The sequence below is a fragment of the Stegostoma tigrinum genome, unplaced genomic scaffold, assembly GCF_030684315.1.
Source record: "Stegostoma tigrinum isolate sSteTig4 unplaced genomic scaffold, sSteTig4.hap1 scaffold_450, whole genome shotgun sequence".
NCBI classification, from domain to species: domain Eukaryota; kingdom Metazoa; phylum Chordata; class Chondrichthyes; order Orectolobiformes; family Stegostomatidae; genus Stegostoma; species Stegostoma tigrinum.
In genome coordinates, this window is record NW_026728378.1 from 35,264 (window position 1) to 53,902 (window position 18,639).

The following is an 18,639-nucleotide window of genomic DNA, read 5'->3' on the forward strand; positions in this document are numbered from 1 at the left end:
CATGGCCTTATTTACACTCCTCCCAGAAACTAAACAGTGATTGTAAACAGTATCACAGTGGGCCTGGCCTCATCTCCATGCTTCCGACTTACTATACGGTGACTGTGAACAGTCTCACAGCAAGTCTGTCCTCATCCGTGCACCTCCCAATAACTATATGCTGAAGGTAAACATTGAGCCTGGCCTCATCCACACACTCCCTGTAGCTATACGGTAACTGTAAAAGGTCTCACACTGAGCCGAGAGAGAGTAGGAACTGCTCATGCTGGAGTCTGCGAGAACGAGGTGTGGGCTGGATGAACACAGCACGACAGGCAGCATCAGAGCAGCAGGAAAGCTGATGTTTCGGGTTTCACCCACAGCCACTTCCAGGGCAGTGTACTGTGGCACAGGCCAACAAGGTGTACATAAACAATCTGACAGGATTCTCACCACCCGCCAATCTACGTTTTGTTGTTTGTTGGAAAGTTCTGATGATGACACATTGTACCAAATGACTTTGTCAGTCTGCTCTGGGACCTACACGACAGGATCCAGCCTCTCCTTTTCCCACAGGGTCTCGAGCACGCTGCGTGCTGACCACGACCTGATGGACTGGCGGTCAGAGGTTTGTTTCTTTGCAAATTTCACAACAAAGGACATATGTTATAGAACGGTCCAACTACTTGGAGCTTTCCGTGGCAGAGAGGCCAGTCCCTTCGTTCGCAACACTGGGATCAGGTCGTACCTCAGTACATAGTGACACTTGGTCTTTGCGTACTGAGAGTCTACACACAGCTTAATGCACACCAAGGTGGACATCAGGATGAGGGTGACATTGGGTACGTTCTTCCCCCACTTAGTCAGAGCTTAGTACATGGAGTTGTTGCAGACACGGTCTATCTTAGGCTTCCAGTAGGAATGGAAGATGGCTCGGATGAGGGAAACAGTGCAGTGTGGGTGATGGGCCAGAACTGTGCCATGCACAACAACGGAGAGAGTGCCTCACACCTGATGACCAGGATTTTACCCACAATGTGCACCTCCCAAGGCTTTCTGCACGCCCCAGGCTCTCTGAACTGTGTGCCCAGCACTTTTGGGTGATCTGCCCTGACGGTGAAGGGAATGAAGGATCATTCAGGCCAGATCCCAAAGAACATGGCCTCACTCTTGTCTCGATTTACCGTGGCTCCCGAGGCCAGTTTGAAAGGGTCACAGATGCTCATGAACCTGCGCACTGACACTGGGGCTGAGCAGAGATTGGTGACATCGTTATCGTACAGGGACGCTTTGACCTGCAGGCCCGCTCTACCTGGAATAATCACACTTCTCAGGCTCACATCCTTCCTGATGGACTCAGCAAAGGGCTCGATAGAGTGGGCAGCCCTGCCAGACCCTGGATCTGATGGGTAAGCTCTGTGTTTCTCATACGCAGATTGAGACTGCGCTAATGATGTCGGTGTCGATCTGTCGGGCCCAATTGCAGATTCTCTCCCCAAAGCCCATTTTATAAAGCACATCCCACATGTTGGTCTGCAATATCCTGCCAAAGGCCTTCTCTTGGTCCAGGCTGATGAGGCAGGTATCCACCCCTCTGTTCTGCCTGCCGGTGATCGTATCCCTCGGAGCACGAGGCTCTCAGAGATCGTCCTGTCCCCTGCAGCACAGGTTTGGTCAGGGTCAATCACGAATCGCAGAGCAGACCTGACCCAGTTACAAATGACTGAGACAGAATTTTGTAGGCTACATTCGCCAATTATATTGGTCGTTGCTTTCTCACTTCCTCCCTCACTCCCTTCCACTTGCAGGTCAGGGTGATGATACCATTCCTCATGGATTTGCGCATAGCACCTGACAGAAGCATACTGTCGTACAGCTCCAGCAGCCTGAAGGATGAATAGAGCTCGATACGTTTGTCTCAATCTGACATCCTGACAACACCAAGCTCCAGCAGGCCCTGGCCACTCAACTCCCAAAGAGCTGAATACAACTCGGCTGGCAAGGCATCACCTCCCAGAGTTTTTATTCTTTTCTTAGGACTCCAAGGCCTTCACCAGCTCATCCAGAGATAATGGTCGGTCCAGGCTCTCCTGCGTGGTGTTGTCGAAGACCCCCAGGATCGAGGACAGGAATGACTGGGAGTCACGGCACTGTCTGTGGGCATAGTGTCATAGGGACTGGCTTAAAAGGATTTGCTGAGCTTCAGGATGTCAGATTGAGACAAACTTATCGAGCTATGTTCATCCTTGAGGCTGCGGAGCACCTAGCTCTCCTTTAGCATCTTCAAGAAGGAACGTGAACACATCTCATCAGGTCACATGCAGCTTTCAAGGACACTGATTAGGCCTCCATTGGAGTACTGTATCTAATTCCAGTCTCCGTGCTGTCGGAAAGATGTTGTGAAACCGGAAAGGTTTCAGATAAGATTCACAAGGATGGTGACTGGGTTGGAGGGTTAAAGCTAAAGGATGAGGGTGAACAGACTGGGGCTATTTTCCCTGGAGCATCAAAGGCTGAGGGATGACCTGATAGAAATTAGGAACAGCGTGAGAGGCATGGATAGGATTTATAGACATTGCCTTTGCCCTGGGGTGGGAGAGGCCATAACTGGAGGGCATAGGTTTAAACTGAGAGAGGCAAGATCTGAAAGGGATTTAAGGTACATTATTTTCATGGAGAGGGTGGTGTATGTATGAAATGAGCTGCAAGAGAGGGGCCTGGAAGCTGGTACAATTTCAACATTGAAAAGCCATCTGAATGGGAAAATGAATAGGAAGAGTTTGGAGGGATATGGGCCACATGCTGGCAAATGGGACTACATTTATTTAGGATATCGAGTCAGCATGAACAAGTTGGACCAAACGGTCTGTTTCAGTGCTGTCTGTCTCTGACTGTTATTCTCTCTTGGTCCACAATGCAGACCCTGAACCGCAAGATTATCTTGGAGGCCTCCAAGGCAGAGAGTGAGGCTTGCTGCCTCGACACCTCCTGGGGCTCCTCCGTGACAGTGACCCAATTGTCTGTAGTAAGAGTAGGTTTTGCATGGGTTTCTGGAGTTTGAACAGTTTTGCCCAACTCTCTCTCACCTTCTGAACACTTTTCAGGACAAAGAGCTTCTTGGTATTCCCTTTGAGTGCCTCCCACCGAGTGCAAAAAGTGTGTTCATCGTTCTCCAACCTGTGTGCTCTCTTTTGAGCTTCTTCCTGATTTATCTGGGGTCAACAGTTTCACATTCAGCTTCCATGTCCCCTTGCCAGCCCGCTGGCCATCCTGTAGGTGACAGTCAGCCAGCAGGAGGCAGTAGTCAGAGAAGAACACCGGCTTGACTTCAATGTATATGATCGAGGACGTGTGGGCGCAAACAGGAAATCTATCCAATGGGTGGAAAGACCCGTCTGGCTATGACGAGGCGTTTCTACTCTATGCTCAGGCTGCAGGGGTGCTGAAGATGTTATGCAGCTTCGCAACTTTAACCGTTTCCCTCAGAAATCTGGACGTCGAGTCCAGTTCACTGTCATACCCTCCATATTGTTCATTCGTGCGGATGATGCAGCTCAAGTCTCTGGCCAGAATGACTGGCCTGGACATCACCAGCAGCAGTGGAAGCAGGACGGCCAACCCCTCACTCTTTCCCAGTGGGCTCTCCATGTTAATTACTCCGGGAAGCGTTTCTGTACGAGCCTGGCCTGATCTACACATCTCCCAGGAACTATATGGTAACTGTAAACAGTCTTAAAGTGAGCCCGAATGATTCACCCTCCTATCAGTAACTTGCCAATGATTATTACCTGTTTCACAATCAGTCCAGTCTGATCTTCTCTTCCTCTGAGTGAATCCTTTCTGTCCTCTTCCATTCAGCCTTTGAGAATACAGCCAGATTCCCCTTCCCGCTGCATTTCATTCTCCTCACTGTGTCGGTGCTGCCACAGACATCACCTGTCTCTCCATTTCCCTCTGCAATAGTTCTTGTGAAACCCATCCCCCTCCCCGCCCCACCTTCCAGCTGCAATGTTGGAAGATCACCACATTGGGCATTGCCATGAGTGCTCCAGCTCATTCATATTTCTTCACAAAACCGAAACACAACTCATCAACAAGAATAAGTGGCAGGCAAATGAGATACATCGTACATCTAAAAGCAGTTTGTTGTTCAAAAGTGGAACTAACTTGAATTTGTATGCGTATAATAGAATCAGGAAGAATAATACATATACAGCATGCAGCTCATTTCACTGAACGCATTTGTGCAAATAAATGATATCTCTGCAGTTCAACCAATTCCAACAGCATAACATTAGAGACAGAACCTTTGGAAATGATACAGAAATTTCAGATACGAATGATTTAGAGGAGTACAGATGAAGATCGGGGAAACTGAACATGGTGTATACACAAAAATCCATTTCGCAAATGGAATTCCTGATTCAGGCAATTACATCTCTCTCCCTCAGTCTCAAACGGTCTTCTTCCCATTCGATTTTCTTCCACTCTCTGGGCCACCCCCAATCAGCAGTTCCCTTTCCCTCCCCAGTTTGGCCTCATGCCTTCCTTTACAGGGGGATGTAATGTTACCCTTCTCGTACATGTTTGATTTTCGATGAACACACTGCGCTGGTTTGTGACCAGGTCGGCCAGTTTGACCTCAAAGAATATGAGTTGCCTGATTGGTCCATATTAACAGCCCAAATCAGGGAGCCCTGGCTGACAGATAAGAAGTGTGAGGGTCAGAGATGCTGACACCCTGGTAACTATCTCTGCATGAGACAGTGCTAAAGTTGAAGACAGTTCATTTGTAAATAAAAGTTGAATTGGAGATCGACACTGGCCTCAGTGTATTTAAAATACTCATTTAAAATACATCTCCAGCACTGGGTTTGAATAGTCTTGTTATCCTTTTGTTACCAAACATCTCTGTGTGCAGTGATCAGCAGGGTTATAACATGGAGATGTGGGAACAGGATTGTTTAGATTCCCTACAGTGTGGAAACAGGCCCTTTGGCCCAACAAGTGCACACCAAACCTTGGAGCATCCCACTCAGACCCACGCCCCTGAACACTATGGGCAATTTAGCATGGCCAATCCACCTACAGTGCACATCTTTGGACGGTGGGAGGAGACCGGAGCACCTGGAGGAAACCCACACAGACACAGGGACAAGGTGCAAATTCCACACAGACAGTTGCCTGAGGCTGGAATTGAACCTGTGCCCCCAGTGCTGTGAGGCTGTAGGTGTTTGTTGCGAACCGAGCGGAGGTGTTCTGCAAAGCGGTCCCCAAGCCTCTGCTTCGTTTCCTCAATGGACAGCAGGTCAGGAGTGAGGGGGCAAGTCGCTGTGAGCGGGTCAGGAGTGAGGGGGCAAGCCACTGTGAGCGGGTCAGCACGGAGGGGCAAGTCGCAATGAGCGGGTCAGGACTGCAGAGAGAAGTCGCTGTGAGCAAGTCAGGACTGCAGGGGCTAGTCACTGTGAGCGGGTGAGGATGGAGGGGGGAATTCGCTGTGAGCGGGTCAGGACGGAGGGGGCAAGTCACTGTGACGAGGTCAGAACTGGAGGGGGAATTCGCTGTGAGCATTTCACTGAGGCACTGTATCTCATTTCCCTCTGTCAGTGCATCCCATTTGTCTCAGTCACTGCATCCCCATTTCCCTCCGTCACTGCATCCCATTTCCCTCCGTCACTGCTTCCCATTTCACTCAGTCACTGCTTCCCATTTCACTCAGTCACTGCTTCCCATTTCACTCAGTCACTGCATCCATGCTGCATAGTCCATGCTATGTATAAATGTGGTATAAAATCCTTACTTGGATGTTCATTTCCTCTTGTAATAACATGTGGCATCCATGAGCATCCTTAATCACTTGCAGTTAATTGGGAAGCCTGGTACAAACACCAGATAGCATGACAGTCCTAACAGAATGCTTTTTCCAATGCTTTAAACAGAAAGTCATGTGTGTCTCAGTGAATAAAAATCCTCCTCATTTTACCCCAATTAAATCTCATAATAAAGGGAGTATGTCTGAAAGTCGTCTCATCCGAAGGAAAACAGACTTGCTCCGGGAAAGCTGCTAAAATATATCAAGAAAAATATATTTGAAATGATTCTAGAAATTTCTGCAACACAAAGATCAAAGGAAACAATAGTTTGATGAACACACTGTTAAGTGTTGCACTTACACATCACATTTTGGAAAACAAACCACACTGATTTTCTACTTTATAAAAAATATGTTCCAAGTCTTCATTATGCAGCACTGCAGTGAACTGAAAAGGTGTAGACTTTTAGCCTGCAGAGAAAGCATGTGCAGAAGTTAAAACAAACAAAAAAAGCCACTTCTGTCCTAAACAGACAATATTCTATTACAAAAAGGCAGGGAAGTTGAAGAATACAGCATCATGCTACCTGCAGAGATAGAGTTTTGTCTGTGTCGTAAAAAACAAAAGAACTGTGGGCACTGTAAATCAGCAACAAAAGCAGAAGTTGCTCGAAAAGCTCAGCAGGTCTGGCAGCATCAGTGAAGAGTGAGATCTGAGTAAGGGTCACAGGACGCGAAACATGAACTCTGACATTGTCTACGTCATAGTGAGTTATGTCTATTGCTTCAGCAAAATCGAACCAACTCTGAATGAAAAGCAATGCTTAAGAAATATCCAAAACATCCGCTGTCCCCGTTGTGGCTTTCTCTACATTGGGGAAACGATGCAGAGGCTTGGGGACCGCTTTTCAGAACACCGACACTCAGTTTGCAATAAACAACTGCACCTCCCAGTCACGAACCATTTCAACTCCCCCTCCCATTCCTGAGAGGACACGTCCAACCTGGGCCTCCTGCAGTGCCATAATGACGCCACCCCAAGGTTGCAGGAACAGCAACTCATATTCTGCTTGGGAACCCTGCAGCCCAATGGTATCAGTGTGGATTTCACAAGCTTCCAAATCTCCTGTCCTCCCACTGCATCCCAAAACCAGCCCAGCTCGTCCCTGCCTCCCTAACCTGTTCTTCCTCTCACCCATCCCCCCTCCCACCTCATGCCGCACCCCTATTTCCCCTCATCCCGCTCCCTTGACCTGTCCGGCCTCCCCAGACTGACCTATCCCCTCCCTGCCTCCCTACCCATACTCTCCTCTCCACCTATCTTCTCCTCCATCCATCTTCCATCCGCCTCCCCCTCTCTCCCTACTTATTCCAGAACCCGCACCCCCTCCCCATTTTCTGAAGAAGGTTCTCGGCCCGAAACGTCAGCTTTTGTGCTCCTCAGATGCTGCTTGGCCTGCTGTCTTCATCCAGTTCCACACGGTGTTATCTCGCATTCTCCAGCATCTGCAGTTCCCATTATCTCTCCAAAACAAAGGCTGCTGTCTTTCAAAACCCAATCTCAGATTTTGCAGATAGTCCTTACCCTGAAAAAATACCAAATATGTATAAACAGGAAAACTGGAGGTGAAACCATTCAAAAAATTTTCATTGGCACAACAAATGTTCCAACTGGAAAAGCAGGTTAAGCACCTGTATATAAGGAAACTTTAAACAGACACTTAACAGCCAACAAATGTGAGAAATATCCATTTCTTGCTGGATTACCAATTTTGCTGTTGGGAAAATAGACCTAGGCTTAGCAATGTAAATTCAAACAAGATAGCCCCCTCTCAGAACTCAACACTCACAGTCGTAGAGTTCTGTTTTCACAGGTTGGCGTATAATAGCATCAAGCACAATACACCAAATCTTCTTTGGTACCTTTTCCTTCCATAAAACTGCTTTTAGTAGATGCGCACAGAATTCATTTTATACACGTTGAACAGTTGGTAAGTTCAAGAGGCCAGTTCCAGCACTTTGACTTGCATCTGCTTCATCATCCAAACAGAACAAAATAAAGACCCACTCTTTGTAAGTCAAGTTTTCCATTTTTAGTGACAAGGTGAAGTGCGAGAACTGCTCACTTGATGTTAAAAACTCCTAAGTATGTACCTATATATTTCAATTCTGTGAAATATGTGGAATGAGTTCGAGAGAAGGATTAATTTTCTTGTGCTGGGAGAGAGCTGGGACAGATAAAATAGGTTGAATGGCCTCCTCCCATGCTAAAAATGTCCATAACTGTTCTTGGCCCTGCTAAATTGAAGTGGCCATCCTTTCATTATGACTGTGAGACGCAGCATGTTACGATAGATGGCACAATGAAGAAATCCTTTGTTATTAATGAATTTTTCAGTACTAGGCATTCTTCCGAAGTCAAATGTTCGATATGTACCTGTTGCACTGACTTGGTTCCAAACAGTTATAATGTGGAGGTGCTGGTGTTGGACTAGGATAGACAAAGTCAGAGCTCACATGACATCAGGTTGTAATCTGACAGGTTTATTTGAAATCACACAAGCTTTGGGAGTGCAGTCCCTTCATCAGGTGCGGTCAGGGAGGTAAACACACAGACACACAATTGATAAGCAGACAGATCAAAACATCATACAACTGGTGTGAGTGGAGTGTCAGATAATAAGTCTTCATCCAGGATGTTTGTTTGTTTGCAGATATTTTGTTGAAGAAACACACAACTTGTAGTTACAGTCAGTGTGGTATCTTATAAATTCTTGCTTTTGAAATAAAGGTTAAAACTCTCAGACAGATTCTGAACACAAGCCTCTAAGCTACAAGTCAGAGTCTGACCTGAGATGCCACCTTTTGTACATTCCTGTTGCGCTGCCTGATTATCATGACAACACAGCACTGACATTGGCTTTATAAACGCTTTACTTGCCTCTAACACTCTTGGTCACCTGTACAGAGTTATTATCTGACACTCCACTCACGCTAATTCTATGATCTTTTGATCTCTCTGCTGATAAGCTGTGTCTCTCTGTGGTCACCTCACGAACTGCACCTGATGAAGGGGCTGCACTCCAAAAGTCTTTGAGATTTCAAATGAACCTGTTGGACTATAAGCTGGTGTCATGTGACTTCTGACTTCAAACACTTGTACAATGTGTTTTCAATCCTACCGTGACTTGACAATAAGTCAACTTCTTAAAATTTATAAAATGAGAATGTCAAGTGAAGTATGTCGAACCTTGAGCGTTTAAAAAAGGAAATATTACAACCACAGTCCAGTCAGACAGTAAAGACAGAAGGAATGATTGAATCGACTGTGTCTGACACCACACAATTAATCCCCCTTATGGAAGAAAGGTTGGCTGCGTTCTCTTTCTTCAGGAACATCCAGCTAATACCACCTTAACACTGCTTGTTTTATTCATCTGGTCCTCCATCTAATTCCTTGCAGTCTTGGTCAAACCTTGATGTAATTTATTCAAATTTTCAATGAAATAAATTTAACTTTATATTCCACAATTTTAACATTTCCTTTTAAGGTTTGAACAGTTCAGTTCGTACAGTGCACATGTTGTGTTAATAATTGGAGAACATGGTGGAAAAATCAAGATATATTGACAAGTAAACAAATGGCTAACTTCTGTTTCCTTGTCAGTAATGCCTTTTGAACAGAACATTAAGTTGCGCAACTATGTAGAGATAACAATTTCAAACTGGGAAGACCACTTTGTGGTCCCCACACCAATCTCTATTCACTACCTACTGATTGCATTACTCCGCCTTGGCAACAATGTAATATTACGCTTGTCTCAGCACAACCTTGGCATCTTGTTTATCCCATGATGAACGTCCGACCACACATTCATGCAATCCCTGAAGCTGTCTCTTTACATCTTTTCAATCCTGCCTACCTGTCTCTTGTCTTGGCTCATTAGCAGTGAAACCTTCATCTGGAACTACTTCACTTCTGGACCTGACAATTCCAATGCATTCCCTGTTGGAGTCCCACATTTGCCCATTGAAAACTTGACGTCGTCTAAAACTCCACTGCCCGAGTCTCACCTTGAACCAAATCCTCTTCTCTGTACTTTCTACCTGACTGATACTATTAACAGTAATTTTATTAAATTCTCATTTTTGTTTACAAATCGTTCCTTGGCTACGCCTATCGCTATTTTCGTAATCTCCACCAGTCCAACTATACTTCAGGATATCTGCACTCGTCTAATTATGTCCTCTTGCCCACTCTTGATTTTAAAGGGCCCACTACTAGTTGCCAAACATTTAATTGTGTCGGCTTCAAACCCAAGAAGAGACTTCCTACACCTTCAGCGAGCAAACTCACATCCCGACCCTCAACCCGAGCAACAAATCTTCTCAAAACTCGCTAACTTCCTACACCTCTTAGCCTCTGGACGTTTCCTCTTCTAAGGCACTTTTTAAAACAATCCTCTTTCATCAAGCTCTTGATCGTCAGAACTAACAACTTAATAAGGCTCAGTTGTATTCTGGGATCGTGAATACTCCTTTCAGACGCCTTCAAAGTTTCCCTCCATTAAAGAGATTTTATAAGTGGTTCAAGTCATTGCCAAGCAGAGGGGGACGAACTGGGGAGTTACTTCAAAGAGCTATGATATGCCAAACGACCTCCTTCCACACTGGCCAACTCTGATTCTACAAAAACAAAAATGATTTTCAGACTTGGGAAGATCCCTCAAAAATGTCACAAGTAACCAGCTTATGGGCAGAGTCGAGCTGCTGAGATGATAGACCAGGATTTAGGGGTACCAGGAGTGATAATATGCTGAACACAATCAAATTTTGAGGTTGTAGAATGATATGGTCTTCATCATTATTGACACTTGGACCATTTTCCTTCCTTTCCACAGAACAAGTCAAATAGCGGCAGCACAATGTTGCATGGCCGCTCAAGCCTGCTCCACCGTCGATGATGATTGTGGCTGGTCTTCCACATCAATTAAACTTTGGCTCATATCTCATCCTCTTCTCAAAACATCGATCTATTCACGTGTAGTATCCCTCTCGCTAACAATGAGAATTCATTCCAATCACTGAACTCCTAACGCTGACCCACCCCAGGTGAAAAAATTCAGCTGAGATCAGGAACTGATCTCGCCTGTATGGCTGAGCTGGCTTTTAAAATGTTTGCCAGTGAGAGAGTCCCAGTGAGAAACATTCATTAAAAAAAATAATTGCATGGATTGCTCTCCAATCCTAAACTCTATTCAAATTCAGTTGGTTTGTGATGCAGAGTGATGCCCTGCAGAGAGGGCTCAATTGCCATACCAGTGAGCTTACCACAAAGGGTCTTCGCCTCAACCGCTCTACTTGACTGAGGCATGGTGATCTTCAGGTTAAATCATAACCAGTTGTCTCTCTCTAAGGAGTCGCCAAATGGCGTGCTCAGACTTTACCTTTAACCCTGATAACATGGCAACAAGCAGATAATTTAGCTGATGTCACTGACTAATAGAATCCTCAATTATACTGATATTCATGTTGTGATATCATCAGAAGGCATGCTCAACTAAGTTTTAATTTGCAAATTAAGTTAACAACCATTCAATCAATATTACTGAAGTACTCATATTACTGATCGTCTCGATACAACATTCTGGTTACATCTGTTCATAAGTGAAGTGTAATGTAATTGCACTTACTGTGGTTTTATCAATGTGATCCTGCAATGAGTCAATAAGCAGGTCACCCACAGGTTGCCAATCAGTGTGGACCCCCTCAGCTGTTATCACATGAGCCTCAAGATCATCCAGCGCTTTCTGCAGTTCTTGAAGTTTCTCCAACGCCTTTTCCACCTGTTTCTGCCAGTTGCTCGCACGGGTTTTCAATTGCTCCCAATTTTCCTTCACTTCTGTTGACTGTTTGCGGACAGCTTTGGCAATTCTCTGGGCTCTCTCTTCCGGGGTAGGTTCTGGAAATATGAAGTGCAAATAATTTATCAACTGTTCATGATTTTGATCGATAGATTTTCTTTCTAAACCCCTTTCCTTTAAAAGGTCTCTCTGGACTTTCTCCTGAAATTGGGATATATAAGACTGAAGCACATCAATGATAAATTCTGTAATTAGCCAGGAGGTCGTGGAGCCATGAACAGAGAATCACAGAGAACCAATACAAAGCCAAATAAAATTCCGCAGATATTTGAAATTTGTCACTACCAAGGAAGCTTTAAAAAAGGAAAAGGATTACGGACTAAATGGGTACAATTCTCAACAAAAGATTTGAAAAATCCTTTCAGGATATCTTTCATAGCTATGAGACAAACATCCAACAGAAACCAACTTTCATCTTTCAGGACTGGCAAGTTAGAATGATAAACCCAAAGTCTACCCTGCATAGTTCTCTCTCGAACTCACTTAATGAGGTTGTTAAGAGATGTAGAGATAACAAAGTGTGCAGCTGGATGAACACAGCAGGCCAAGCAGCATCTGAGGAGCACAAAAGCTGACATGTTGGGCCGAGACCTTTCATCAGAAAAGGGGGAGGGGGAGAGAGTTCTGAAATAAATAGTGAGAGAGGGGGAGGCGGATCAAAGATGGATAGAGGAGAAGATAGGTGGAGAGGAGACAGACAAGTTCAAGAGGTGGGGATGGAGCCAGCAGAGGTGAGTGTAGGTGGGGAGGTAGGGAGGGGAGAGGTCAGTCCGGGGAGGACGAACAGGTCTCCGGGGCGGGAAGAGGTTAGGAGGCAGGAAATGGGGGTGGGGTTTGAGGTGGCAGGATGGGATAGGTGGGCTGGTTTTGGGATGCGGGAGGGGGAGGGGTGATTTTGAAGCTTGTCAAGTCCACATTGATACCATGGAGTGCAGGGTTCCCAAGCGCAATATGAGGTGCTGCTCCTGCAACCTTCAGGTGGCATCGTTGTGGCACTGCAGGAGGCCCAGGATGGACATGTTACCTGAGGATTGGTCGGGAGAGTCGAAACAGTTCACGACTGGGAGGTGCAGTTCTTTAGTGCAAACTGAGCACAGGTGAAGCGGTCCCCAAACCTCTGTTTGGTTTCCCCGATGTAGAGGGGGCCACAATGGCAACAGTGGATACAGTCTACCACATTAGCAGATGTGCAGGTAAACATCTGTTTGATGAGGAAATTCTTCCTGGGGCCTGGGATGGGGGGGAGGTATCGGGACCAGTGAATTTTCAACGTTGTGATGACAACATTTATGGATATGCAGGGAAAAGTGCTGGGTGTCGGGAGTGCTAGAGGGGAGTGTGGAGCGGATAAGGGGGTCACCTAAGGGTGGTGGGAAAAATGTCTTTGGTGGTGGGGTCGGATTGCGGATGGCAGAAGGGTCGGAGGACGACGCATTGAATCCGGATGTTGGTGGGGTGGTACGTGAGGGCGACGAGGACACTGTTTTGGTAGTTATTATGGGGTGCGGGTGTGAGGGATGAGTTGTGGGAAACGCGGGTGACACGGTCGAGGGTGTTTTTGACCACTGAGGAGGGGCAAGTTCCGGTCCTTGAACAACCCTCAACAGTTTCTCTTTCAATTCCTCCCACTTCCTACAGACAAAGAGGGTGGCCAGGGTAGCCAAATGGGCCCAAGCTATGCCTGCCTCTTTGTAGGTTACATGGAACGCTCCCTCTTCCGTACCCACACTGGCCCTCAACCCCACCTCTTCCTCCGTTACATTGATGACTGTATCGGCACCGCCTCGTGTTCCCACAAGGGGCTCGAACAGTTCATCCACTTCACCAACACCTTCCTCCCGAACTTGAAGTTAACCTGGACAATCTCTGATACCTCTCTCTCCTACCTGGACCACTCTATGTCCAACCACTGAGAAACAAATATCCATTTCAACTCCACCAATTCCCACAGCTACCAAGATTACACCTCCTCCCACCATATTCCTGCAACAATTCATCTCCTATTCCCCATTCCTTTGCCTCTGCATCTGCACTCCCAGGATGAGGTATTCTATTCCCGTATATCTCAGATGTCCTCATTTTTCAAGGACCACAACTTGCCCCGCTCTGTGGTTGATAACGCCCTCGACCGTGTCTCCAGCATTTCCTGCAACAAATCCCTCTCACCCCACCCCGCGACAACAACCAAAACAAAGTCTCCCTCGTCCTAACGTACCACCCCACCAACCTCCGGATACAACGCATCATCCTTCGAAACTTGCAGATTCTCTGGGAGGCTACGGAACAGGCGGCGGAGCCTTTGGCCTTGATCTTTGAATCCTCATTGTCTACAGGTTTAGTACCAGAAGGCTGGAGGGTTGCAAATGTTGTGCCCTTGTTCAAAGAGGGCAGTAGAGATGACCCAGGTAATTATAAACCCAGTGAGCCTTCCGTCTGTTGCAGGAAAAGTTTTGGAAAGGATTGTAAGAGATCGGATTTATAATCATCGAGCAAGCACCAATTTGATGGGAGATAGTCAACACGGATTTGTCAAGGGCAGGTCGTGTCTCACAAGCCTCATTGAGTAATTTTGGAAGGTGGCCAAGCACGTGGATGAGGGTCGGGCAGTTGACGTGGTGGACATGGACTTCAGTAAAGCCTTCGATAAGGTTCCACATGGTAGGCTATTGGAGAAAACATGGAGACATGGGATTGGGGGAGATTTAGCAGGTTGGATTAGAAACTGGCTTTGGCGAAGGAGGCAACCAGTGGTGGTTGATAGAAAATATTCAGCCTGGAGTCTGGTTACTACTGGTTTGTCTCAAGGATCTGTTTTGGGACCACTGCTGTTTGTCATTTTTATAAATGACTTGGACGGAGGCATTGGTAGATCGGTTAGTAAGTTTGCAGATGACACTCAGGTCGGTGGAGTGGTGGACAATGTGGAAGAATGTTGCACGTGACAGGTAGACTTGGATGAACTGCAGAATTGGGCGGAAAGGTGGCAGATGGAGTTCAATGCGGATAAATGTGAGGTGATTCACTTTGGGATGAATAATAGGAAGGCAGAATATTGGGTCAATGGAAAGATTCTTGGTAGTGTTGCTGTGCAGAGGGTGTCCATCTGTGTCGATCCCTGAAAATTGCCATCCAGGTTGATCGTGCTGTGAAGGCGGCTTACGGTGTTTTAGGTTTTATTGGCAGTGGGATTGAGATGCAGAGCAACTGTCCAAAAAACTGGTGCGGTCTCATTTGGAATATTGCGTACAGTTCTGGTCGCCCCATTACAGGAAGGATGTGGAAGCATTGGAAAAGGTGCAGAGGAGATGTTGCCTGGTCCGGAGCGAAGGTCTTCTGAAGAAAGGCTGAGGGACTTGGGTCTGTACTCATTGGAGAGAAGGTGGTTCAGAGGGGATTTAATAGAGACATACAAGATGATCAGTGGATGAGACAGGGTGGACAGTGTGGGTCTTTTTCCGAGGATGATGACGTCAGCTTGTATGAGGGGGCACAGCTAAACAGTGAGGGATAATAGATTTGAGATAGATATCAGAGGCAGGTTCTTTACTCAGAGAGTGGTAAGGATGTGGAACCCCCTGCCTGCCAATGCAGTTAGCTCAGCCACATTAGGGGCATTTCAACAGTCCTTGGAGAAGCATATGGATGATAATGGGATCGTGTAGGGGGATGGGCTGAGATTAGTTCACTGGTCCATCCACATCATCGCAATGAGCCAAAAAGCACACCGTTGTCTCTACTTCCTAGGAGGCTAAGGCAATTGTGTGTGCCCACAAGGGCAACTTTCATTGATGTACCACAGAAAGCATCCTATCTGGATGCATATCACAGCACGGTTCCTCGAGCAAAACAATCCCTAATTATTATGGCTCCTGCCTTTCTTCTTCCAGGCAGAATTGGTTCTGCTTTGTCATAACTAATTTGGGAGAAAATCCACGCTCAGTCTAAGTTAATTCTTCCAACAATTCAGATACCATGGAATACTGAGCAATGAGTTGGTGTGTGAGAAAAAGAGAGAGAGAGAGAGAGGGAGAGAGAGAGAGAGAGAGAGAAAGCCAGAGAGGTTGGGGGAGTGGGGGAGGGAGAGAGAGCGCACGAGAGAGAGAGCGCGCGAGAGAGAGAGCGCGCGAGAGAGAGAGCGCGAGAGAGAGAGAGCGCGAGAGAGAGAGAGCGCGAGAGAGAGCGAGAGAGCGCGAGACAGAGAGATGGGCGATGAGGGAGAGAGGGAGAGACAGACAGACAGAATAGGTGACAGAATGTGAGTGTGTGAGCGCCTGCATCAGACACAGAGAGATGTTGCTGAGGTGGAGATAGTTGAGAGTGTCGATCACCAACAATCTCTCCTGGTCCACCCAGATCGTCGCAATGGGCAAAAAAGCACACCAAATGTCTCTATTTCCCCAGCAGGCTAAGGTAATTTGGAGTGTCCACAAGGTCAACTTTCATTCATGTACCAGAGAAAGCATCCTATCTGGATGCATGTCACAGCATGGTTTGGCAACAGCTCTTCCGAAGACCACAAGAAACTGCAGAGTCATGAACACAGCATAGTCCATCATGCAAACCAGCCTTCCATTCGTTGATTCCACCTCTACTTCCCGCTGCCTTGGGAAAGAAACTGACATAATCAAAGGCCCTTCTCACCCCACAATTACACTCTCTTCTCCCTTTTTCTGAAGGGAAGATGTAAAAAAAGTTTGTCTACATGCGTGAAAAGATTCAAGAACAGCTTCTTCACCGCTGTTATTGGACATCTGAATAGGACACTGAAAAGCTTAAATCTAATTTTGATCTTGCTCTCTGTGCATCTTCTCTGTAGCTGTCACTATGTTCCGTTTCACTCATGCGCCTTGTTTGATATACCTGTCTATACTGCATGCAGAAGAAAACTTTTCACTGTACCTGGGCACATGTGACAATTATGACTCAAATCAAGATAATAAAATGTGAGGCTGGATGAACACAGCAGGCCAAGCAGCATCTCAGGAGCACAAAAGCTGACGTTTCGGGCCAAGACCCTTCATCAGAGATGCTGCTTGGCCTGCTGTGTTCATCCAGCCTCACATTTTATTATCTTGGATTCTCCAGCATCTGCAGCTCCCATTATCTCTGACTCAAATCAAATTGACTGTGTGCAAGAGAGAGGTGAGCATATGATTGTGCTCAAGAGTGCAAAGACAGTGCATGAAAGTGTGTGTGTGCGCACGACAGAATGTGTGTGCCAGTGACTGTGCTTGAGAGTGTGTGAAAGGGAGTTAGCACAAGAAGGGAGTGTTACAGCATGCATGAGGGAGTGAGTGTGTCTCTAAGTGTGAGTGAGCTTGACAGCAAGTGAATGTGCAAACCTAAGTGTGTGAGGGAGAGATTTGTGGTAGTGTGTGTGTACTTGAGAGTAAGAGCATTGGCAAAAGATCCTGCGACAGTGCATGCAAGTGTGCCACAGAATGTGTGCAAGACCGTGTACGACTGTGTGACGGTATGGAGTATGAACGAGTGAGAATGTGACAGAGTGTGTTCGTGAGAGACTGTGTTCCTGACTTTTTTTTTGTGTGTGTGTAGTGTGTTTGTGCATGAGGGACAGAATATGCATGTGTAACATAGTGTGACTGTGAACCTCTGTTGGTGCCTGTGAGTGAAGTGATGGGGGAGAACAGGGAGAGGAGAGATAAAGACTGAGAGAGAGAGAGACAGAGAGAGAGAGAGAGAGAGAGAGAGAGAGAGAGAGACAGACAGAGAGAGAGAGAGAGAGAGAGCGCATGAGAGAGAGATGAGATGAGGAATTAGAAATAATAGGTGGTCAATACCTGGAGGAAAAAAAGAACAGTGTGTGAGTGTTAAGAGAAGCCGCTGGAAGTGATATGGAGGCTATTGTTTTTTTGATTGTACTAAATGAAAAGCAAGTGGCACCTCTCAGTGTGAGGGGACAGGAGATGTGCATTAGAGAAGGAGATATCGTCAGCCTTGTCAGAGACAGCAGGCAAGTTGCAAATGCATAGAAACTGACATTAAAGCTTTCTTGTCAATGTGTAAAGAGGTGAGACAAATATGACGAGTCAATATTGGACCTTTGCACTCAGTAAAGTCATGGAATCATGAATCAGAGAATCCATACTGTGTGGAAACAGGTCGGTCAGCCCAACCTGTCCACAGTGCCCCTCACAGCATCCCACCCAGACCCATCCACCTATAACTCACCGAACCCACACATCACTGAACACCTTGGGAAATTTAGCATGGCCAATCCACCGACCTTGCACATCTTTTGACTGTGGGAGCAAACTCGAGCACCCGGAGAAAACCCATGCAGGCACATGGAGAATGTGCAAACTCCACACAGAAAGTCACCAAAGGGTGGAATTGAGACAGTGGTGTTAACCAGAGCCACTGTGCTCTATATTATGCGAATTCAGCTGCAAGCATTTTTTTTTAAAGAAGGGAAACTTACCATCGTCACAGGATTAGAGTGGTTTCAATCTTCTATCAGCATTGAGAACCTTATCCATATCTGCCTTCACAAGGGCAAGGTGATGGTAATGGTGTGAGACCGGTTAGTTTGCAGCAGCTCGCCGTGCAAAACATTAACGGCACTTTCATTGCTTTTTTCCTAGGGGCATAACAGAAGGACAAGAACATGAAAAAATCGTGAAATCTTTCTCCAATTTCAATCTCAAAGGGACCTTCCGTTCCTCAAAAGTCATAACCAAACTGAACATGGGCCTCCTGCAGTGCCACAAATGATGCCACCCCAAAGTTGCAGGAACAGCAACTCATATTCCGCTTGGGAACCCTGCAGCACAATGGACATGGCTGACAGCTCTGTCAACCACGAATGCAAGGAATGCTCAGTTGAGGAAGAATGCAGACATTTCGGAATCCCTCCAGTGGAAGATGATATCATTAGAACAAATGGATCTGTCTGGACAGTCC

The 18,639-nt window shown here is 46.4% G+C and overlaps 1 protein-coding gene across 5 annotated transcripts in view; it reads right to left on the bottom strand.

Moving 5' to 3' along the window:
- Positions 1-4,136: 4,136 nt before the first annotated feature.
- The window catches only part of LOC132208531 (uncharacterized), a 29,323-nt gene continuing 14,820 nt past the window's right edge, over positions 4,137-18,639 (bottom strand). For 2 of the 5 annotated variants that reach the window (XR_009444641.1, XM_059644037.1), the window contains exons 3-4: positions 11,485-11,753; positions 4,137-7,377 (exon numbers count right to left, since the gene is read on the bottom strand). Coding sequence is in view for 2 of the 5 variants with exons in the window: in XM_059644037.1 (XP_059500020.1) it covers positions 7,216-7,377; positions 11,485-11,753 (431 nt within the window). In the remaining 3 variants the exon portion in view is untranslated. Of the gene's footprint in view, positions 7,378-10,959; positions 11,247-11,484; positions 11,754-18,157; positions 18,317-18,639 lie in introns of those variants that run through there. The other 3 variants (XR_009444639.1, XR_009444640.1, XM_059644038.1) reach the window with 3 other exon arrangements.